The 24,144-nt window shown below is 39.1% G+C and overlaps 3 protein-coding genes across 4 annotated transcripts; 1 reads left to right on the forward strand and 2 right to left on the reverse strand.

The window, feature by feature from the left end:
• Window positions 1–1,002: 1,002 nt before the first annotated feature.
• On the forward strand, window positions 1,003–5,362 carry tescb (tescalcin b). 2 transcript variants are annotated; one of them, XM_044334696.1, is made up of 9 exons: window positions 1,003–1,272; window positions 2,058–2,127; window positions 2,373–2,453; window positions 2,610–2,749; window positions 2,841–2,902; window positions 3,272–3,379; window positions 3,471–3,518; window positions 3,642–3,720; window positions 5,023–5,362. In XM_044334696.1, exons 1-8 carry the CDS (start codon window positions 1,209–1,211, stop codon window positions 3,717–3,719), a joined length of 651 nt encoding a protein of 216 aa, XP_044190631.1. In that variant the 5' UTR covers window positions 1,003–1,208; the 3' UTR covers window position 3,720; window positions 5,023–5,362. The 2 variants fall into 2 exon arrangements, with proteins under 2 accessions (XP_044190631.1, XP_044190630.1); XM_044334695.1 differs by lacking the exon at window positions 5,023–5,362 and having other exon boundaries at window positions 3,642–4,298.
• A 1,517-nt stretch (window positions 5,363–6,879) lies between these two features.
• Window positions 6,880–8,469, reverse strand: m17 (IL-6 subfamily cytokine M17). The gene is made up of 3 exons (XM_044334046.1): window positions 8,347–8,469; window positions 7,773–7,921; window positions 6,880–7,646 (listed from the first exon to the last, which is right to left on the reverse strand). Exons 1-3 carry the CDS (start codon window positions 8,399–8,401, stop codon window positions 7,206–7,208), a joined length of 645 nt encoding a protein of 214 aa, XP_044189981.1. The 5' UTR covers window positions 8,402–8,469; the 3' UTR covers window positions 6,880–7,205.
• A 1,837-nt stretch (window positions 8,470–10,306) lies between these two features.
• On the reverse strand, window positions 10,307–23,600 carry taok3b (TAO kinase 3b). The gene is made up of 8 exons (XM_044334633.1): window positions 22,723–23,600; window positions 21,647–21,883; window positions 21,373–21,501; window positions 21,051–21,254; window positions 17,319–17,558; window positions 16,390–16,602; window positions 14,873–15,055; window positions 10,307–12,818 (listed from the first exon to the last, which is right to left on the reverse strand). The coding sequence occupies exons 2-8, from the start codon at window positions 21,830–21,832 to the stop codon at window positions 12,657–12,659; spliced, it is 1,317 nt and encodes a 438-aa protein (XP_044190568.1). The 5' UTR covers window positions 21,833–21,883; window positions 22,723–23,600; the 3' UTR covers window positions 10,307–12,656.
• Window positions 23,601–24,144: the final 544 nt, after the last annotated feature.

Below are 24,144 nucleotides of genomic sequence, written 5' to 3' on the forward strand. Positions count from 1 at the left end.
CCAGTTTCCTGTTTTAGGTTTTCACCTTCAATAACTGAAGCCATAAATCTTTATGTGTGAAGTGGTTTAAAATATTTAGAGCAGGAGGGAGTCATTTTATGGTACAAAACAAAAACAGTTACAGCTTCCTACTTGATAAAGATGCCATTCATTTCTAAATTTATACTATTATATCCTATGACCTTACAACTTACAAATGGATATATTACCTCATCACTATGCACACTGCAAACAGCTGTGTTTAAAAAAGAAAAACAGAATGTAAAATAAGTAGCGTCTGTCTTTCACTAACTTCCAAGACAAATGCACGTGCTAGCCAAGATCTTTACAACACGAGGCGATTGGTGCTCATGGGAAATGGAGTCTTCATTCTGGGAAAACACCACTGCTTTTATCCACAGGGGACGCTAACACAAAATAAAAGTTCCTTGTAGTAACTTTAAAGCCACTAGTGCACACTAGTGTGTATTTATTTGGGAATATGTGGGTTTTAGCAACCTGGGAAGTTTATATGTTACCATTAAAAACTTACACTTAGCTGGTGTTTTAACGGAGTATTCAAGTATTTTTAGATCCCATTTATTTGAATTTGACCAAAAAAAAAAAGATGAATAAGTGAAAAAAAGAATTTTGTCTCCACCCAGATGAGTGTGGAGCTTTTAAACAACATGACATGTAATTTCACAGTTAAATGACTGTATGAAAAATTGTTGTATTGTATGTAATTTAGTCATTTTAGACACTTGGCTTCAAAATAGTTAATAGAAATTGATCCATCTGTCCACCAGGATGTTTGCAGAGTTAAACAAATGAACATTACTTCATTTTACTAATTTAAAACAGTTTATGATCAGATCTTCACGTTACTAAAAGTCTGTTATGACAAGAGAACTACTTTTGTCTTCCACACAGGTCACAGTCAATGATCGCAGCCCTTGAATAAATAAAAAAGTCTGAATTAATAATTCAAACTGCAGCCTGTTGTGTGTCGTCATCGGCAGTAGAGTAGTTGCGGAAATAGCCTGCGTTGCTTGCAGAGGATGAGACCTGCCACCGCACAGAGAGCCTGCATCTGTTGTAGAAATATTCCCATAGAGATGAAACATGATCCTCTGACATACGTTTCAGTTTCAACAGTTTCGGTGAATTTCTGACGTGTCTGAGTCCTCGTTTGAACTGGACTAGTCTTTGAAGAGCTTTTTGGAGGTATGGGCGCTTTACAGTCCTTACCTGGTCAACATGAGTACATTGATCTGGCGGAAAAGACGGGATGTGAGTAGTCATATTATTATTGTTGGCTATGATCAGCGCTTCTGTTGATATGACATCAGTCAGACATACAGGATGTGTGTAAACATTAGCTCACTACACCGGAAATATGGTGTAGTTCAGTTTACTTTTATCTCTCTTAAAGGGGAAATTCGACCTTTTCAATAATGTCTAATATGTGTTAAACAAAGAGATGATAGTTCTTTGCCTATAATAATCATGACATATGTCCAACATCTCTGAGTGAAAGGAAAACCAGTCTGTTTGGTGCAGTAGCAATAAATAATTTAAACTGCAAGTTAATGGAAGTGTAACTTAACTGAGGTGCAGTAAATAATAGATTAGACACAGCTGGCCAATAGGTGAAAGCTTTGACAAAACAATTTAAGAGATTAATCCAACAGTTGTATATTGTACCTCCATGATCATTGATTTGACATGTCAAAATATGCTTTAATGTCACCTGTAGCCTCTTACGAAAGAGGTGAGCGTCATAATAAACCGAAGTGTTTTACATGAAATATGAATATCCAAATCTGCTGCCTTGAAAGCTACCAGGAAACATAAATTGTTATCAGATTCAACGATTTCTTTATATGAATGGTCAAAATTATTAATTCCTATTTGGTTTTTAGAGTTAACTTAAGTTTACCTTGTGTCTCCTGGTATTTGGATAAATTTAGGCTATTAATGTACAAGTTAATCTTTGTCTGTACATGGCTCAGTAGAATTTACTGAGATCTTATGCTGCTGAACTTGTCTTAAGGTTGCCTCTTTTCTGTTTCCAGTTTCATGTGAACAGATCGGAGTCCTCCATAAAAGATTCAAGCAGTTGAGCCACAATGAAGAAACACTGCGGTAAGTTGGTTTTTATGATTTTTAAGTGCTGAGTGATGTGAACTTTTCAGTGTCACTATAAGGTTTCTGTTTTCATAAACTAACAGTTCTTAACAAATTGGCCTGGCATTTCACCAACTTTCTTAGGAAATGCAAACTTGCCTAACAGGATTCATGTAAGCACATGCAGCTTTGCAACCTGTGAGAGTAGTAAAGTATTACACGACACCATGTGCCACTCCTGAAAATCCTTTTTGTTCCTCCAGGAGGGATCACTTCAATGAAATTCCAGATCTGGCGTGCAATCCCATCCGTTCCCAGATTATAGGGGCCTTCTTTGACAGAAGGTAGAGTCATGATACCTGTATGTCTGAAAGTTAAATGAACTTAACTTTTTTCACTCTATATTTGTAGCTGTATCACAAACAACTTTCTCAGTTTAATACTGTGTGGGATCAAATCTAAGACTTTTATTTATGTTTACTTTTTGTGTATTTGTTCAGAAACTTTCGACTGAATGAGGAGGGGACAGTCGAGGAGATCAGCTTCGAGGAGTTTCTGGTGGTCATGTCTCATTTCAGGCCCCCTTCACTGCACATGACAGAGGAGCAGCGTGAGAGCGTCAGGAGGGAGAAACTGAGATGTGTGTCTCGCAACAAATCACATGATCACGTACTTGACATTATCTATGGCTGACACACTGCTGTTAAACTGATGGTTATTTTTGTCTCCAGTTTTGTTCAACATGCATGACACGAACAACGATGGAACAATAACCCTCGAAGAATACAGACATGTAAGCTGCATGAAGATTGCAATAACCTTTACTTACAATATGGGGAAATCATTATTGAGTCTTGCACACATCATAAGATTCTCAAGTTGGTGGTTTTATTTTTATCAGTGTGTGTTTATCAGCATCATTTGATAATTCTCAGCAGCATTTAGAAGTTGATTTCACAGAAACAGAGGAAGTTATCTCTGTGTTTTGTTTTTTGGGACATCTCCAGCACTTGAGAGTCAGCTGCCTTCCTGCAACATATTTAATTGGTGGCCAATGAGGGAAGGAAGGAGTCATTTCCTCAAGCCTTTTCGTGGTTAGGGATTTGATTGTCGTAGTCATCATATTAATATTTTATTTTAACCGTTGATCATGTCTGCCTAGGTGGTGGAGGAGTTGTTGTCTCGCAGCGGGGCGCTGGGGAAGGATACGGCCAAAAGCATTGCTGATGCAGCCATGTTGGAGGTGGCCAGTATTTCAGTGGGCCACATGGTACGTAAGCTGTAGTATCTCAAGATAATATTAAGTTTAATTCATTGTTTGTTTGGACAGCATCACTGATGTCACTTTGTTTTACACACAGGAACCTGATGAATTCTATGAAGGAATCACATTTGAGCATTTCCTGAAGGTTGGTCAACAGACTAAACACCATAGTATACTCCATATGTTCACTAAAACTACTTTCTTAGTTAATTACCATATTTTGAAAGTACATTGTGCAAAATAAATGATATAAAACTCTCTTTTGCAGTTACTGAATGGCTTCGAAATTGAATCAAGAATGAACATTCGCTTTTCGAATATGGACACGACAACCCTGTGCAAGTGAGGTTGGTACACTAAACGATGCCATGACTTTGGGAAAACTCTGAGGACACATACTGTAGTAATTATTTCACAGCAACAGTAACTATCTATAGTTTCCCACACTATCGTTTGTCGCTTACATTAGATATATGCCTCGCTCATGTTTGAATAACTATGCAAATTCAAAGAAAATATATATTTTGTGGATGTGTTAGTCGTAGTTTATCTGATTGTAAGCAATAACATGATCAGTTAAATAACAATCAGCCTCTGAGTAGTTTGACAAAGCAATAATTAAATGACTCTATGCATGCAAATATGGATGCTTGAAGAACCTTTAAAACTGTTAACGCCATAAATCAATAATTCTCAATAATCAGGGATATAAATGTTTTAAATATGTCTAGATGTGTCTAATAATCGAGGTTTGTAATTGCATAATAAATACAACTGTGACACGTTGTCACAGTTAAGGCGGTGCATGCTCTGCACACTGCATTTGCACAATCAAAGCAATAGTACATGATGTGTACTTCTAGTAAAAAGGAAATGGGAGTGCTGTCATGCAAGATTAAATGCTTGAAGGCAGTATCATATTGGTTCTGGTTTGAGAAAAAGGGTCAGTTTACTGTAATGAATAATTATGTTTCACCTTACAAAGATTATGACCTTTTAGAACACACACACACATGAATTAGTCATAGAGACAGTATGAAAACAGTTTAAGTATTCACAGAGAGTAAATGACTCAATCAAATCATGGAAAAACCTTTATTAACTGCTTTGTCTGTGGTAATCTTGTTCCAATATTTGGGAACTGCTCTTTAACAATGTAAGGACATCATGACATGTCTGTTAACTAATTTGTAAGTAGTTCATTTTGTTTCCCATGAGAAGTACAATTACTATTTATCAGCCTTCAGTGTGTCATAAGATCTTGTGTTTAAAACCACAAATCCTCTTTATTCTGACATAAAATACAATTGTGAACAAAAAAGATTTTAAAGTTTTATCATATACGTTTTCAAGCTAAATTTAAGTTCTAAATGCTCATCTGAAGAGCTATTACCAGTCCTATTACTCCAATCTTTGGGTGTGACCTCTTTTTGTAAATACATATTTTCGCAACAACATGAAGAACAGTAATTTCAGCCCTTTTTTGAAAAGGCTCAAAATCCTTAACAGCACAGTGAAAAACATAAAGCAATATAAGAATATAAGAAATACTAACACAAGTGTATTGAAGGCAAGTCAAAAACAGAAACTGTTTGGGGTTTTTTTTGAGAGGAAGAGGAGTCTTACAATTGTTTTTCATTGTTTTACAGATTGTTGTTGTCATATTATCTATACTGGCATGCAACGACTCAATGACTATATGTCGTCAGCTTTTGGTGTTATACTGCTGGTAGACTGTCTAGAATGCTGGACTTCATCCTCAGTTGTTGGTGTATACTGCCCTCTACATGTCAAAATATGTAAGGCATGTGAAATAATGGACTTGCACCTGATTTATTAATGATATGTTATTTTTTATAGTACTCCAGATAGTAAAACATGTATGATGCAGCGCTTTTTGAAGGATTGGATTTGTCACAATATCCTTACAGTCTGTGACATTGTATCATTTAGGCGTTTACTTTGTAAAGCTGTGCATGTTTTGCAATAAAATATGAAATATATAATTGTGGTTCAGATTTGTTATTGTCAGTACCTGTGCTGGAGTGTTTATCACATTGTACATTGATTTTTTGTGGTTCTGTAGAGAAACACTTTTGCAAATGTGCTTCAAGATCCATTATATGACAGATGGTTAACATTTTTTCCATATCTAAAAAGCCCTTCATGTATTTGGATGTATATTATATGGTCAGCTTTAAGATTTTTTTTCTCCAAAATTTTAGTTCAAATGTAGCTTTAGGTCACTCTGATATTGTTGCTATGGATATTTAAATTGATTTAAACTCTTGCTGAATAGCAAGCTGTATTTTTTATCTCATAATTTGTTGAGTCATTTGTCTTTCACAGAGCCAACGCCCTGCAGAAAGTGACACTGCAGTTTAAAGTGAAATTCATTTCTTGACCTAAGACACAGTGGTGGGTGTGCCAAAAAAAAGTTGCAGTTGAGCAAAAGTAGACAAATCATCATATTCTTGCACTGTAGATGATGGCAGGTGGATCATTGTAGCTACATTAGATTCTCGGTTTAACCGTCAGCCCCATCCAGTTCTGTTGGGGTTTTCATTGAAATTGTGCAGGTCATCTGGTTTTCCATGTAAGTCAGAGTAGAGAGTGTGTCACAGTGAGGCATTTTCAGTAGAACTTACTAAGATGGACTTCACCCGTATCTGAGGTCCTGAAAAGCACAAAGTGGGTAGTGAAAATGAGTGAATAATGTCGACTGTTGCCCTGAGGTACCCTTTGCGTTGGTGCTTTAAATAAAGCGTGGTTATTAGAGGGAACTTGATTTATGACCCAGAGTGAATCCCTATCTACTTCCAGTTTCCCGAAAGCTTGTGATCTAAGGAAGGTTTAGTTAAGCATTACTTCATTTCAACAAAAAAAAACTTCTGGTATCTGTTATTCTATATGTATATATAGGACACGTTGGCAGTCAGTGTCTCATGTCTTTTTTTAAATGGGTTTTTCTGCAGAATTTCAACTTCTCCTCTCTTCTCCTCGCTCCACCCTTAACACATTTGATTCTCCATCTATATGAGGATGCAACACTATTAACACATACAGTTATCTGACCCACACACACCCACACCTTGTGACCGGCCAGACAGCCCGCCAGTTTCATGAAATCTTTCCTATCTGATGCAGCCTTGTGTTGAACACATGCGTCATTCTGAGCTGATATCACACAGTCAGCGTCTCAGCAGCTTCCTGATTTTCTTTTAACTTGTCTTCATGGACTGATTCTGCACAGAAGACAGCACATGATACATCAAGCACAAATTACGCTGCTCTAAAATCTAATTTTTGCATTTTTTTTAATACTTTTCAGACACGAAAAACAGTGTAGAGATATATTTTTATTTAAATTCAGACCAACAAAAAACACATCTAATGCATGAAAATCTGTCAAAATTAGTTTACTCTTTTGAAATATTGTGTTTTCCCCACTGCCATGCTTTTGAAAGTGTACATGCAACACAAAGAAATGGAAGATCACAAAGAAATGCATCAGAAAAATATGTTTTAATGATGTAATGGTTGCATTAACATACATAACTTACATAATATACAAACATATTAAATAGACCACTACCAAAACTTGGATAGAGAGACCTTTACACTCTTTTCTCATTCTCATTCCTCTCATCAGAAACATGCAAGAAAATAAATACCATAAATACCATAAATAGGCTCCATTAACTGATGTGCCAGCCACCTTCATCCTCACATTTCTTTTTAAGTCTTTATCAACCCAGTGAGTACAAGTGTTGTTGGAAATGTACTGTCTAAGGCCAGCCTTAGGTCATCCTTAGAAAAAGAATGTGTTTAATTATATCCTGCACACTTTGCTTTTTAGAGATCTCAATTCCTTTGAAACATTTGACAGGAAATTCTTGTAGGTCTTCAGGACCACGCAGCCGTAGACCTTCTGCTGGAAGATGTTCTGAGGTGGAGGTAGTGACGTCGGCCACCCTGCAGGCTCCGGTAGAGGCAGGTTTGGGAAGAGGCTCTGATAAAAGCTGTTTAGGAGAGCAGCCAAATACCTGCTCCGACTGCTAACCCTGGTGAGCTCGGCCAGCAGTGGGCTCGTAGATGACTGTAAGTCTGTCTGCTGTTCGTACACACGTTTTAAATGTGGGAAGAAGACTTGGAGGTGTGTGTAGATGCTCATTATCCTCTCTGAGGGCTCCATACCAGAGATGTTGGAATCGGGGACGTCGTTCATTGACACCTTGCAGAAGAATTCTGACATGTCTCCTTGAGAGTCTTTCTGCAAAGAAGGAATCAGGCATGTAAGTAGTCAGCATTTGTTATAAAAAGGTAAAATACTGAATAAGCAGATGAGAATTTCACACAGCACAAAAACAAGATACTGCAGATTCATGTCTGTACTCACATATGTTTTGATTAGGTCAACAGATTCCTTGTGTATGAGTCTGGTCTGCTTCAAAGTCTGTTGCAGAGAATTCCAACACTGCTGGTTTCTGCTTGCTGCCACAGTTCTTGTTGAATAAACAGCCATAAGCAGCAGGAGAGAGAGTAATGCTGAGAAGAAAGGAACTGGTAAGTTTAGGTTATCCTACATCACATTGGTGAGGGGAACTTCATTACAAAGCCACAAGTGTAGATGTAAAAATAGATTGTTCATGTGGCAAACAGTCAGCGTCAGCCTAGAAGTCTATGATATTATCAGTGCAGGTATTTTATACAGTTATAGTTTGTATGTATAAATACCATTAAACATTTTCAGTCTTTTTAAATATTGGCCAGATTCTACAAACAGTTTAAGACAAAACTATATTGTGTTCAAAAAACTGTGAAGCACTGAAATTGAATCTGAAACTTCAATGAATTTCACAACAGCTATGTGTAAAAATAGCCACAAAAGCATGCATAATGGCAAAAAAAGGATGCAAGTGTTCTAAAGCTGTTTCACATTTTACAATAAGTGTAAATGGAATCAAACTTACTTGTTGCTGGTTCCATAAACTGTTGAAAATGCATGCTCTTTACATGACCATTCATTCTCCTCTCAGTATCACAGGCACATTGCGCAGACTTGTCATAATCACACTCCTTTAAAAACTTTTTTTTTTTTAAAGACAGAAACCACACATTTGTCATAGGAGGAAATGACGTGCACTTGTGAGGCAACCAAATTTCCCAGAATTTCCTCCTTTTTTTACAGATGTGCATTTTTTTTTTTGGTCTCTTGTTTTTTATTAAACAAGAGTGGACAATGTCCTTACATGCCTGCCATGCATCAGCAGGCATGTATGGACATTGTCTAATTAGTCTCCTTTTCCCTCTGATATAGTTCTCTCAGATGCTTTTTTACTGCCCCCTAGAGTGTTGGTGAGAACGTGTGAACCTGGGTGAGTGCCAAATCACTAATAGTGAGCTCACCACAGTGCACAAAGCTGCACAGATATGGTGTTTCTTTGTCAATTTCTACTAAGTTACTTGAATTCAACTGAAGGCATTCATATGTTCTTTGAGAATAAAATGCTGTAACAATCTCATTTTAATTCAACATCAATTAAGGAACTTGAGTGATTCTTCACATGGCTTTACTGGCTTAAACATGACTTGGATAATTCACCAAACTCCTGCAGTCAACTTGCAAAGTTCAAATTAATACAGATTAATAAATTAATACAAAGCCGACTCTTGAGAAAATGCAATTAATATTCTTGTTGTTTGTATTTGCAGTATTAGTAGTGTATTGACTTTTTGACTGCATTCATGATGAATTTTGCAATATTTTCGTGCGGGCCTTTGCAGAGGAAGCTGGCAAGGTCACAGCAATGCATTTCTCAATCAGTGACTTTTACAAGTGCGTAAAGGGGTGGGCCCTCTTAACCAAAGTCGGCGATATGTCAGTGTCATCACACCACAAGATGAAGCCTCTGGCAGGCTGCGGTGTTATCCAAGGATGTTTCATCATGACATGTAATACTTTTGCATCCTCCTGTCAATTGTTTTGGTGCGATGTGAGGAGGAAGCGGCCCAGGATATGTAACAATATGAAAATAACACAAACTGGGTTTTTTATGTGTTGTCTAATCTCATCATCGTCATCAGGACTTACATCTAAGAATGACGGCAACTTCTGCTTGGAGACATCCTATGATGTGTTTAGCAAGCAGTCTGTATCATGGGGTTAATGACAGGTCAGACTGTGGGACAGATAAGCTTTGCTAAAAGGTGGAGAATACAGGTTATCTTTTTCAGTGTGAAACTGAAACAGCTCATTAAAAGCTGACATGGCGTCCACGTTTTTTGATGGCAATCATGTTTTGGTTTTCAAGCATCCACACTAGATGCTGTATTGCCGACAAACCACTGACTACTTGAGAAAAGACGGGGGAACTCAACGCACCACAACCATGTCAGCACTTCTTCAGGTAAAGTCTAACCACTCTTTTGCCATCCTCGGGGGTTTCCACGTCCCAGGGGAGAGTAGAGGGGTTGCGGTGAGAAAAACAACTGCTGCAAGTGGTGCTGCAGACAGTGCCGCAGACGTTGACAGTTGAAGGAAACTACATTGGGATTCCCGCCAGCATATACAGTACAGATGCCTAAAAAAAACCCCGATCAACGCCTCAATCAGTTTACCGTGAAATGTAAGGAAGCTTAGAAAACAGTGGACGCTTTGCAGTTCAACTTCCCTCTCACCTCTTGTTACCATTTCAAGGTTTTGGTTTTCACAAGTTACAGAATTCTTTGACCTGCATGGATGATGGCTTGTAGCTTACAGTAAATTATAATGAAAAGCATTTGAAACAATCTGGGTCACAGAGGTCAAATTGGGTCAGAAAAAAGAAAAGTGAGAGGCCCCAGACCACATGAGAGAGCATTGCAAGGAAATACAACCACAAACAATATGAAATGCACTTTCAAAAGATGCAGGATGTTGATTGAGACTCCTTATTTTTCAACAGAATCTCTTTTATTTTGTTTTTGAACTGCACAGGAAATGGTGAATAAGGTTGTTAAGGAAAGTCCCCCTTTATTCTAACTAAATACATCTTTCTAGTAACGTAAACTTCACATAAATCGTGAGGTTTGTTGCTGTTCTGAAGCTCTCACGCAAACCTTATTCAAGACACCGAAGCACCCCAATAGCACTTTTTTTTTTATGGAGCCATTTGTCCACAAGGCTTGAGTAATATGTGACCAGACAAAAGGCCTTACTGCATATGAGAAACGTTTTCATCAAATTTCAGAAAGTTTGTGAAAATGTAAAAGGCTGAAAAATCTAGTGGAGCCATTCAACTTCACACTCATAATTTAGATTTTTTTTCTTTAACATGTAAAACAAGAGCATTTGAGTTCTATTGCCATCAGAAATTATATTTGAATGTCATTATATTCCTCCATTTAGAATACTTTGTTAATTCAGGGGACATCTTCCTCCTTTCAGCCCTGTGAGGAATATGACCGACCATTAATACAAGTTGTGGCTCTGAAAAGAAAAAAGGAAAAACCTGTCAAACATAACAGGGTTGCATTCAAGACCACCACATTAAACAATGTTTCAAAAAACTGACCCGTGATAAAATAGTATTTATTTTTTCATACATATACTTCATTGGAGAGGGTTTTCACTGCATGGGGTACTCTAAATATGTCATGAGTGTTTGAAAAACTTAGTAGTGTTTTGACTCAGAGGGGTTTCAAAATGCTTCACGGTTACATTTTGTAAAAATCAATCGTCTCTCCAAGACAAAAAACTACAAGGCTAAAGGTGGTATTAGAAATTAAGCACCAAACAATTCTCTTTCCATTCAATATAAATGGAAACATTGTGCAACCTGTTCAATGACCATTATGAACATGGCAAAAAATGTGTAAATCTGATCATTAGACACTAATTACTCAAATGCAATCTGGACCCACATGTTGTTGTGTTTGCTTTTAGTAGAACCGCTGATCCAGAAAAGATCATCATACTGATACTGCAGGAAGTCTATGGTTCCATTTGCCAGCATTTATACAATCTGAGAGTCTAGTGATTTCACTTAGCAATATATTGAGCTATTGTATGACCATATCTCTATATAATATAAAACAAAAGTGAAGCAAAATCTTTATCGTTAAGCTCTGTTATCAGTAATAGACCAGTGTCTCTGTATGTTCTAGCTATATTCTCAAGTACAAATATTCATATCAAAAGTTATACAGCACAATTCTCACCATTTTCCTTTACAAGAACTTTGATAAGTGAACATTAAATGATTGACAAGTTTAGATGAAACCAAAGGAAAAAAAATGGTGCCGGCCTCAGTAAATAAAATATAGATATAACAAACACATAACTAAAATCTGCTTCAGGCACAACTTAAATAAAGGCATTTGTGAAATTATCATATCAAATATGGCGCTTATGTCCAGTATCCATAGGCTTAAAACAAAAATGCTATGACCACTTTTATTTACAAACAGCTAAAATCTCTGACAGATTCATGCTTCACTTCACAACCTGAATTTGTCCTTAAAGTGCATGCAATAATAAGCAGTTTTACCAAGTGGGATCTTGAGTTGTGATAAACGGGTTGATCAAGCTAATGCCAATTGATCCTACATATCAAGTAAAGAAAAGTTGAGAACTGTTGCCTAGAAAAGTGAGGGACCACAGTATACTGTATGCATAAGCACAATATGGAAGTATGACCAAAAAATTTTAAAAAATGAATAAACTCTGACTTTATCCAGTGACCCCATACAGTAATATTCACATTCTGAGTAAGTAAAAATAAATAAAACAAAAATAAAATGAGATTTTTAAAAAACAAAAAAAAAAGACAAAGCAGCTTAACACCACGGGGGAGTCCGCAGCTCACATTCCACAATGTCCCTCCATGTAACACACACATTAAGCATCGTATGAACATGATGGGTTTCTACTTAAACATATCAAAGTGCCCATTTTACTAAAATTTCCTGATTTATTCAATTCATACCAAAAGGAGAAAATGGCATGGAGGAAAGAGTCTGTTATTTTTAAACACATAAGTTTTGAGTTACACTGACTAGCTTTGATTTTTACTGACATGTTGTTGTAGATTCTTTTGTTTTACTTCCCCCCACCCCCAACCCTTCAAGTTTCACAAAAGAAGTTCTCATTGCACGTAACACCTCGATTCAAAGATGCAATATCTAAGAGAGAAGAAAGCAATAGAGAAAGTTATCCAGCTTCGTCACCGTGGATGTGACAAACGGCCAAGTGGACATGAAAAGGGCACGGATATGTTGTCCTCTAAAGATAAATCCACTTTCATCTGTTGTCTTCTTTGGGGAAGTCCAGAGATCCCAGGCTTCCAAAGCCGAGGCTTCTACTTTCTGTGTCAAAAGCATTCATTTCTCTGTCCTGACGTTCCAACAAGTGCTTGACCCTTTCAGTACGTTCCTTCTGAAGTGCGGCCAGTTCCTCTTCAATCTGCGATGGAAAAACATGATATTTCTTCATATGGTCGTGAAATTTTAGATTATGTTTTGCCCTGCCAGCAACGGAGCATTATTGGTCATTAACTCCAACACTTTGGTTCACAGACGTCACAAAAGCTACTCTCCAGATTCCATTAAAATGTAGCATTCATGCATTTAGTATTCAAGCTTCCCAAAGGATGCATCTGACCGCTATAGTGGCTCCATAGACGTTTTTCTCCAAAAGAAAACTTAAATAATCCAAGAAGTAGATTACCACATGTACTGAGTATTTATAATACAGTATGCTGAGGCACCCCTGTGACTTATAGTAGGGGTTCAACTTCAACTTCAACTTCAGTTTATTTAAAGTCCCAGAGAGTCTCTGTACACTTTACAAGTCAATAACAACAACAACAGGAAAAAGGAGCACATAATATTCCATGTAAACGTACACACACATACACACACATTCACACACCGATACACAGGTAGTAATGTTAATATTACAACAAGGTTGAGGTTAGTAATTTTAAAACAGAGATCATATAACCCTAATAGGGTTGGGGTAAGCTACATGTCAAGGAGGAACAGCTCGTGATTTGGGTTCCCAGGCGGTGAAATTAGGAAAGGTCATAGTAAACCGAAAAAAGATGTGTTTTCAGCCTGGATTTGAAAGTATCAGTGGAGCTCAGTGGGTAAAGACACAGACCACAATGAAATATCCCTGGTTCGAGTTGAGCTGGGGCCCTTTGTTGCATGTCGTTCCTAATCTCTCTCTCCTCACTTCCTGTCTCAACTGTTGACTCACTAATAGACCATAAATTGCCCCAAAAATAAAAATAAATACAGTATGCTTTCCCATGCTCCCTCGTAGATGACACCCTTTCCATTGTGAACATTGTAGCAGCTTTACTTTACCATCACCAAAATGCTTTTTTTTTGTCTGTGAAAGACTTTTTGTCAAACAAAAGGAATATATATTTATTCATGCATATCTCATATGACATATGAGTGAAATATTTCTTTGGTGTAATAACAATGTTTCATGGTCATTTCTGTATTTGTCGCCTTCCTCAAATGTTCAAGCTCAGTTTGTGGAAAGGGAGGGGTTACCACTTCATGAGTTAACACTGAACTTGAGAGTACTGCCTTCCAGTACTGCAAAGAACATTAAAACTTGAAAGTCAGAAAGTCTCATCACATTGGATGAATTTTGACTTTTAATTTGGAACAATTACAGAAGTGTCTGTAATTGTTTCTGATGCTGTCTGTACATACTTGTGTGTGACTGTCGCTGTTTTTGTCAGGTGTCTTATCTCAGTTTTATTTCCTCTGCTGCTCTCAGGCCTCTCTTGTTAAATCTTGATCTCTATGAGGCTTCCTGATTAAATAAAGGTTATAAAATAATATAATATACTACAAAATACTTTTCATGCACATACAGCATTAGGGTCTAAGTGGAACCCCAAACAATAAGGAAGTAAAGACAATGCCAACAAAACACAAGGCTTAATAAAGACTTTTGAATTAACCTTTTAAATGACCCCATTACTCTTCCTCTATCACACCCCAAAGAACAAACTTCCTTTTTTCATGTATTTATTTTTTGCATTTTTGTCTATGTTTCCTTCCAATTTCAAAATGCTGTATTCCCTACACACTGTAGATATCCCAGTCAACCAGTAAGAGTTGCCTTCCTAACTGCAAACTCTGCAATTCATTGGAAAACATGACCAGGAAGTCACGGGCCTGAGGTCTTTGTGGTAAAATGTACATTTTCAGCCATACTACTGGTAAGGTCAAAATTTTGAGTTTGTTGTTCTTTGCAACACTTTTGTGGTTGTAATGAAAAGTACAGCCTCTAGGGGTCACTAACATGGCACTAAATTGACAAATCTCCCAACAAAATTGTTACTGTAATAGTGTTGCAAACTTATAAAGTCTCTTTCTGGACACTTATCTATCTGCCCTCCTATCCTAAGGTCTTCAGGTCATTTTTATACAGTATGGTATTATGGTGCATTAATTTAAAAAAATTAAGCTCGGCTTCGATCTTAAACCTACCTTCTGTTCAAGGTGGGCTCTGCGTATGGAGACCTTCTGCTCAAGTTTCTGCTGCTCTCGCTCATGTTGGGTCTCCATCTGTGACTTGGTTTTTCTCTGGTAGGCGTCCAGTAGCTCCATCTCTTGCTTCAGCTGCTGCTTCAGAGCTTGGCACTCTGTTTCCTGCTCTGCATCTAATCGCATCTAGAGACCAGGCAAGACAGAGGCAGTTACAAACACATTAACAACAACCCAAGGTTGGGCATAATTTATCAAACAACACACCAACAATTTTAGGAAAATGATTTACAAAAACCACTGTAGCATTAAACAGCATTAAAGACGTTTGAATATATGAATCTTTCAATCTTTAATTTTTTGGAACTTGCAAATAAGACTTCTATAGATTAATAATATAATATACCTACCATTATACTCATGCAACAATCAGTAATTAAATAATAACTGGGAATACAGATTAGTTGCAGCTATAAAGGGAAGTGTACTGAGAAGCAGATCGGGACAAACCTGATGTGGTGACTTGATCTTGATAGACTTAATAGTGTCTTGATAGACTCTAAACTCTTGGTTTTGTAAGTGAGAAAGGTGAGCAAAAATAATTTTTACCCTTTAATTACGAGATATATTGTGTGTGAAGTTCACATTTTGGCCTGAGGGTGGGGCTGGAGAAAACTTCATAGAGTGTCAAAATAAAAAAGGCTTCATCCTCAGAGGAGCATACATGTACTCAGTAAATTTCCACTTTGCTAATTAGGCATACAAGCACCAACATGGTTGAACTCCTAATTGGACCCCTAATAAATATTGGATTTTAATATTTCTTGTGCACAAGTGGATGTTCAGTGTCATTTAGGAATCAGCCACTGTGGACCATAAATATCCACAGCTTAATTCATGACAACCATGCCACAAGTTTAGATGTTTTGCTCTGGATCAAAGTGTTGTGTAAACAGAAAAAACGGATCGCCATCATTATTCAGCAGAGTGAAAGTGCTTGGAATAATAATTTGTATTTGATATGGTTTTTCCACAAGGAAGTTTAATTAACTAGTTAAAAATTCTTACATCTACTCCTCCCTTATTGAAAAATCCAAAATGTATGAATGTGCAAAAAGTCTTCTTTTCCACATCACACTTGAGTAAATTGCATACTGGCCCATGGTTGGCTTCCATACTAGTTGTGATTGTCACAAAATCAAGCTCATACATACACATTTGAAACTTGATTGATTTTAGGTGAGAAACTTTCCCCCTTCAGCAGATGAATGTGAAAACAGCCTTCTAATGTCAAACTGTACATACGGTACATCATTCTGAACAGTGAAGCTCAAACATCCAAGTGAAGTTAAAATAAGTAAAACACAGATTTGAGTGGAGACAAGAACAGATCCACATATTGTCTCTGCTGCCGGCTGATGTGAAGAGCAAATGTGTTGCACAAGTAAATACACAACATACAAATGATAAACAGGGCCCACTTTTGCTATTCAAGACAAGATGCTTCAGCATCCTCATACCGCTTGTGATGCCATCATCTCGTTGATGCTCTGCTCATACTGCTCGGCCAGTATGGCCAACTTGCGTGTCTGCTCCTCTTTCAGGCCCTTCAAGATGGTCTTATGGTCACCTTTGGGAGAGACCTCCAGCTGATGGTTCCTAAGAGCTTTGTACTGCTTGTTCTGCACCTTACAGGTATCCTGGAATTGTTTCTTGATCTGCATCTCCAGCGTCTGTTAAAAGACAAATCATTGCTGCTAGTTTCCTGTTCTTCCATGTCACAAATCAAAAGTCAGCCAAATATTGCATTAACCAGATTTGGTGCTGGTTCATTTGACTTAAACATGGATGAAAAATGATTCTCATAAATAGTAAAGCAATTAAACAGTAATAAAAAGTTATTTATATGACTCTTTCAACATCTCTCTTAATCCGACTGATTAATTTCGCTTGTGCACACAGTACATGAGACACAAACCTGTATACATGTTCACCTTGCTCTCAACCTACCCTCTCAGTGTAGAGAAAATCATTTTAAAGTGGATGTAGAGGTATAAATAATTTGCTCATTAAGCCTTAAACTGTTAAGTTTGCATAATTGAGCTTTCACTTCTTTCCACTGTAGCTCAAACTGAAAAATACTGTCAATTAATAGATAAAAGGAGGAGAGAATATTTAAATTTGTGAAAGAACGGATATCACAGTAATATTTTGGAAGAAGCAGTTCTCATGATTAGTGTTTTTTCTACAGTTCTCTACTAGGCAATTTAGAATAAGACTACAAGGTACATTTCAGTCTTTCATCTATATTATGTAATCCTCTAAAACATGTCACATTGTTTTTATAAACAAACTTTTAAAACTTCTTAAAATGAGGTTTACTGGATATCAACTCACTAAATAACATTCAGCAGACGAATGACAAGCCAAAGTGAAAATTTCCAGGCACCTTGAGGTTTCTGGGCTGCTGCCGCTGCTCCAGAGTGTGTTTCCTGTGTAGTTCTCTCTGCCGCCGGCCATTGTACTCCTCCTGGTTTTCGAGCTCCGTCTGATGCTGTAGCCGCATGAGTTCAATACGTAGCTTCTGCAGCATCTGCAGCTGCCTCCGCTCCAGGTCCTGGGTGGACTCGTCCTGCCGGATCATCAGGGCATGTTCCATCTCTTTCTGGGTCCTCTTCTTGTTCAACTCCTGGGACAAAAAGTTTGATGTAATGTCATTTTTTAAGGACAAAGAAATCACAATCTGATTTATACCATTTTGCAAGGCTGGCTAATTTCCTTTGTGGAGACTAAAATAGTACCAGCATCTGTTTAGATTAACATGAATGACCAGAGCTATGTATCTTAGTACTAATAATACATTTAATTTGCACCCCACTTTTCATTCAACTCAAAGTGCCCCAGTTTAATAACATAGAACACACAACATAAAAAAAATAGTAATAAGAGTTAAGATGAAAAAGCCTTCCTGCATGAAAGGTTTTTAGGGCTTTTTTTAAAAGAGACTAGGGTCTGTGCTGCCCTCAGATGGTTAGGAAGGCTGTTCCATAAGTGTGGTGCAGCAGAGCAGAAGGCTCGACCCCCTGTGGTGCGGAGCTTAGTACTGTGGGCCCGGAGGAGCAAGCTGCTGGCAGATCTGAGGGTGCGCATGGAGGTTTGTGGTATGATCAGTTCCTGTAGGTAGGGAGGCACATGTCTGTTGATGGATTTATATGTGAGTAGCAGGACTTTGTAGTCAATCCTAAAGGAGATAGGGAGCGAGTGCAATGAAAACAGAATTGGTGTTATGTGTTTGTGCTTTTGCACTCTCATCAGGATCCTGGCAGCACTGTTCTGAATGTACTGAAGCTTCTGGATGCTCCTGCCAGGGATCCCTGTGAAGAACGCATTGCAGTAGTTCAGTCTTGAGGAGATAAAGGCATGGGCATCTGACAGGGTTAGAGAGGGGCAGAGTTTAGAGTTGTTTTTGAGATGGTAGAAAGAGGTTTTGCCTTGATGTCTTATATGGTCATCAAAAATCAGCTCAGGGTCAAACCTAACACCCAGATTTGTGACTGAGGAGGAAAGGGGGATGTCCTGGCCGTCAAAGGTGAGATGAGGTATGGGGGATGACTGAATCTGATGTGGAGTACCAATAAAATGAGCTTCAGTTTTGCTGTTTAATTGTAGGAAATTTGTGCACATACAGGCCTTTATCTCCTTAAGACAGGTGCTGAGACATGACATGGCTGCAGAAGGGCTTGGGGCAATTTTGATGTACAGCTAGGTATCATCAGCATAGCAATGAAAAAACATCCCATATCTAATGATGACATGTCCAAGGTGGAGCATGTAGAGGGTAAACAAGGTGGGGCCAAGAACCGATCCTTGCGGAACACCACAGATGACAGGGAGCAATCTAGACCTGCATCAACCCAGTGAAATATATTGAAACCACTTAAGTGCAGAGTTTGACAGCCCAGTGCTGGTGTGGAGGCACTCTAAGAGGATAGTTTGATCCACAGTGTCAAATGCAGCACTCAGGTCAAGGAGAATCAGGAGAGAAGGGGACCCTGCATCAGCTGCCATGAAAAAGGTCGTTCACAACCCTGAGCTGACCTGTTTCAGTGCTGTGTGCTGAATGAAAACCTGACTGAAATTTTTCAAATAGGTTGTTGTGTTTAAGGTGGCCCTGAAGCTCGGAAGAAACCACCTTCTCCAACACCTTGGACAGGAGAGGGAGGTTGGAGATAGGTCTGTAGCTGGCAAGAACTTCTGGGTCCAGGGTGGGCTTCATGAGGAGGGGGCGGATGATTACGACCTTGAGGGCAGATAGAACACTACCAGCTTGAAGGGAGAGCTTGACAGTTTGGGTGATCAGGGAGCTGTGACTGGGGATGTATAATATGAGCAGAGCTGTGGGAATAGAATCCAGGGCACAAGTACAGGGTTTCATCTTCTTGAGGATTTCCTCAATGTGGCTCTACCTGACACCAGTAAAATGGAGTAGAGATGGCGAGCTCCCAGACAGAGGGTCGATGGCCAGAGGAGGCAGAGAGGAAGAGCTGGACATCAGAGAGTGGACGTTGTTGACCTTGGCTCCGAAAAAGTCAATGAAGCTGTTACATTGCTCTTCTGTAGCCTCAATTGGGGAAAATGATTGGGGCTTCAGGAGATAGTTTATGGTGGAAAAAAAGATGCTTAGGGTTGCCAGGATTGTTATTAATTAGATTGGAGTAGAACTGTGACCAAGCATCTTTAAGGGACTTTGAGTTAGCCCTTTGATGTTCACGGAAGGCCAGTTTATGGACAGCGAGCCCAGAGTGTCTGAAGCATCGTTCCAGGACAAGTCCAGCTGTTTTTATTTTCTGCAAGTCATGAGTGAACCAGGGAGCGGAGCGTGAAAAATTGACCTCACACGTATTGACAGGGGCATGAAGATCAAAGACACTGCTCAGAGATGTATTTTAGAGCTCCACCAGTTCATTCACTGATGCAGAAGCTGGGCAAGTGATGTGCTGGAGGTCCATAGTCATGATGGCTGGGTCCGTGCTTTTCCGGTCCCGAAAGAGCATTTGATGCTTAGGTTTAGTAGGGGGTGACAGGAATGTCAAAGCCATTGAGACCACCTTGTGGTCAGACACACCCATATCATAGACCTGTAGGTTACTGATGGGGGTGGAGTTAATGATGACCAGGTCTAGTGTTTGCCCCTTGGTGTGAGTAGGGACATCAACATAATGCTTCAGGCCAAGACACTCATTCAGACTCCACTGCAAATGACAGGAAAGGTTGTCGACATGTATATTCATATCACCAACAATGACAATGTTGGTTGACATGGAGCAGAGTGAGGTGAGGAGGTCGTGTATCTCAGGTAGGAAAGATGAGTTTGGGGGCCATAGATGAGAAGCACCATCATGGAGTACAGAGGTTTACATTTTAGAGTAAGGCATCCAATAGAAGAAAGATCAGGCATTGGCAGGGGAGACCGTTTCAGTTCAGCCCGGTGTATGATTGCTTAACCACCAGCACAACCAGTGCTGCAGATTTTTTCCATGTAACTATAGCCAGGAGGACAGGCCTAATTAAGCAGAGAGTAATCTCCTGATTTATGCCAGGTTTCAGTTAGGCATATGAAGTCAAGCTCTTTGTCCAAGATGTGGTCATGTATGAGGAGGGATTTATCAGTGAGAGATTGTGTATTAAACAGTTCCATGGTGGCATGAGACACAGCTGAGGATGATCATTTCTTAAGGTCCAGATTGAAAATGTTTCGTAGGGGTGGGAATGACCTATTTTAGTCAAAATATTGTGGGCTGTCCTGAAGTCTGCCTTGTTCAGACCCTTTCCCACTGGAGAAGAGAAGCTTGGGAAAACCCCAAATCTTTGTTGTTCTCAATGTTCCCAATATCAAGTTTTGCTGTTTTTCTGTTTTATAATAAAAAATATTTGTTAGTTGCAGCCTTATCCCTGATATTTTAATCAACCAGATTCATCCATATCAGGGAACTAAGTTTTTTGATAAATAAGGTCTTGATTTGATCATCATATCCTCACTGACAATGATAATTTGCCAAAATGTTCTGCTGTCCAAAAATCTTCTGAAAACACTATCCAAAATTCTGCTGATTTTGTGAATTTCTTCGCAGTCTTGGTTACTCAATACAGTATGTTATGTAATGTCAGGAAAACACATTACCTCTCTCAGCTGCTCCTGTTCAAACTCATGCCTCCTGACCAGACTCCGGTGTTTGAGGGCCCTACAGCTCCGGTCGTAGACCAGCCTCTGCTGGGCCAGCAAATGAGCTTCCTCCTCAGCCTGAGAGCGCTGCATTGTTTCTTTGTGCCTGGACAGACGCTCCTGCTTCTCCTCCTTGGGTGTACACAGGTCTTCATTCATCTCCTATAACACATCAACAAATGAAAAACAAAAAAATAACAGAACAAACAGAGTGAATAGAGTCTGTACATATATAATGTATGAGGTAATAAACTGTGCTTTAACTGTGTTTCATATTTACTTCTTTGATCTTGTCTTTGCAAAGCCTGTACTCCTTTTTCTGGTTCTCTAAGAAAGTAGTCAGCTCTTTCTTTTGCTGGGCAACAATCTGTTGCTGGATCCTCCTCTCTTCAGCTGCAACTGACTTCATCTGTGAGGAGACATGAAAATGATCACCCTTTATTGATCTATTTACTGACAAAAATGCTATAAGGACACTGTTTGGCTTGAAGTGAATGACATCACTCCTTAGTTTCAACTTCATTCACAAATAACACCTGCTGTTGAGGCTCTACCTCTTTGTCTGTTTGAGCAACGTGGCGTTTAGCCAGTCTTTCCAGCTCAATGTAAGTGTTGTTCGCTTGTGTCTCTAATTCCTTCTGCAGCCGGAGCCTATGCTCATCCATCTCGGCCTTTAGCCTGTTCTCCAGGGCGATCAGCTGCTTCTGGTGCTGCCGCCGCATGCGCTTATACCCAGACATCTGCTCCCGCAGCTCAAAGTCCTGCTCATGCTCCTGGATCTACCTGATGACCTAGACAGAGGAACACAGGAAGAAGGAAGTAAAAGAAACAGAGCAAGCAGAAAGAAACAACCGCCAGGACTGACGCACACACGCACAAAGAAATAGAGAGCTGGAAAGTCAAGGGCCATGGCCTTGTGTTAAAAAGAGACCACATACAGTAGAGTGGCAAACAAATGTCTTTCAAAGAAAACTAGCACATCCTCTATAACCAAAGAACTTAACAAGGGTGAAGGCTAACAATATCAGTGCTTTTCAGCAACACTGTCACACAATAGAGGTGAAGTTCATCAACATAGAAAGGGTCTGCTGTTTAATCCCATTTATATTCTTGATTAGAGTAACTTCTTATAATGCCAAGCAACATGTTAATCAATCAGTTACCTCAGTGTCATCTCTAATAAGCATGTATCAATATAATGTCAATATTAGGTTCAAGACCAATTTGTGCAATAACATTTTATGGTGACTATTGAGAAAACATGTGGAAATACACCTTACAATCTATGACAAACACAAAATCTCACTGGTAAAATAACAGCAGGCAGAGATTTACATGGAATACATATAAATGCAATGCACACACACATAAAAGCAGAGGCAGAGAGGGAAGCTGAGGATGGAAAAAATGACATCCATTAACAGGATCTGGTTGCCATGACTACAGATGTACAGCTGAGAACACAGACACCCCTTCCCTCCCCTCCTCACCCCCCGCCGCCAGCACGCACACACACACATACACACACGCACACACACACATGCACGCACGTACACGCTGACACACACACGCGCGCGCGCGTACACATACGTATTTTTTATGCAAATGGTGGAGAGAGGGAGCTGCGTACCAAAGATGCTGATTTGATGGTGGCAATGTGTTCACTGATCTTGCAGTCGAGAGACCGGCTCTTGTGAGAAGTAGGCCGCAGCTCTGGCCTGGTGTCCCTGTGCACAGCCTCATCCCTCACGCAAGCATGGTCCTGCAGGGGGGAGGAAAAGGAGGAGATAGTGGGGCTGGGTGCTTCCCAGGCCCTCCGCACTCGCTGTTTCTGCTATAGCTGCTATTACTGCCGAATCTCCCTGAATGCAGCACACATCCAGCGTTAAATGCATCCTTCCTCTGCTTGTTCCCCCGCTACTGTCTGCAAGTCCTTCCTAAGAGAGAAAAGGGCATTGCCAAACAATTGCAGGCACCACCGAGAAGGCAGCAACTGAATGTAGTCGGGTTTTTTTTTCTGGCGTCCCCCTCTTCCCAAAGAGGAGGAAACAAATGGCTCCGGTGGATAAGGGTGAATTATGCAATGCCTACCATTGATAATCGGAGAAAGATAGCACAGGGATATATTTTACTGCCACTCTTCTTTTCCGTTTCAAAATGCAAGAAATGTTTGGGAAGAAAAATACTTTTCCTGTGTTCCCATGATCGCATGTGGTACCATATTTAAAAATATTTGAATCAGATAAGGCACATCCAAACATGGTTTTCCCTCGAATATGTCGCTTGATGATCCGTTTGTATTCCACTCGAATTTCTGTCCTACATTTACAGCGCACTTGGTCATGGTAGGTGGTTCTGGTGCCTTCTATTCATCTCTTTTCTCTGTCCCTCTTCTACACTCCCCCTTCCTTTAAAGAGACACCGCAATACTACAGGCACATCTCAGCAAGCCTAAAGTTATTAAGCATCAGACTCTATCACATGATTTTTAGAAATAGTAAATATCGATAATGAAATGAACTATTATGGTAAGAACGATGTCTACTTTGTGTTAAAATATTTCTAGATACCATACATGGAAATCAGTGTTTGTAAAAATCATATATATGTATATATATATATATAGTGTTATATTGTAAATATATTAATATTATTATTAGTGGTAGGTAGTATGTTTCATTAATATTTCAATAATATTTGTATAATCCCCTGTGACCACTTACTGCTACTTGCTAAACATAATAGCACGTTTATATTCTCGTTTTTAAAATACTAAAACGTCATTGTATTTAAAAATAGAACAGTTTTACGTGTTATCGTTTCTGAGAGAGAGAAAAAAAAAGTTCTTTCAAGAGAAATGATCCAGACCGATCAACTTAATACGCATATTAATCTTTTCCTGTGTGGACTGAGAACATCACCTGTATTTTTCGATAATGACGACATGAAGAGACTTAGGGACAAACTCTGCCATTATACCGTCGGTAGTTTAGGCCTATATGACCGCTAGAGGACAGCAGAGAAAATCATTTAAATGCAGCGTCTCTCTCCA

The sequence above is a fragment of the Thunnus albacares genome, chromosome 18, assembly GCF_914725855.1.
Source record: "Thunnus albacares chromosome 18, fThuAlb1.1, whole genome shotgun sequence".
NCBI classification, from domain to species: Eukaryota; Metazoa; Chordata; class Actinopteri; order Scombriformes; family Scombridae; genus Thunnus; species Thunnus albacares.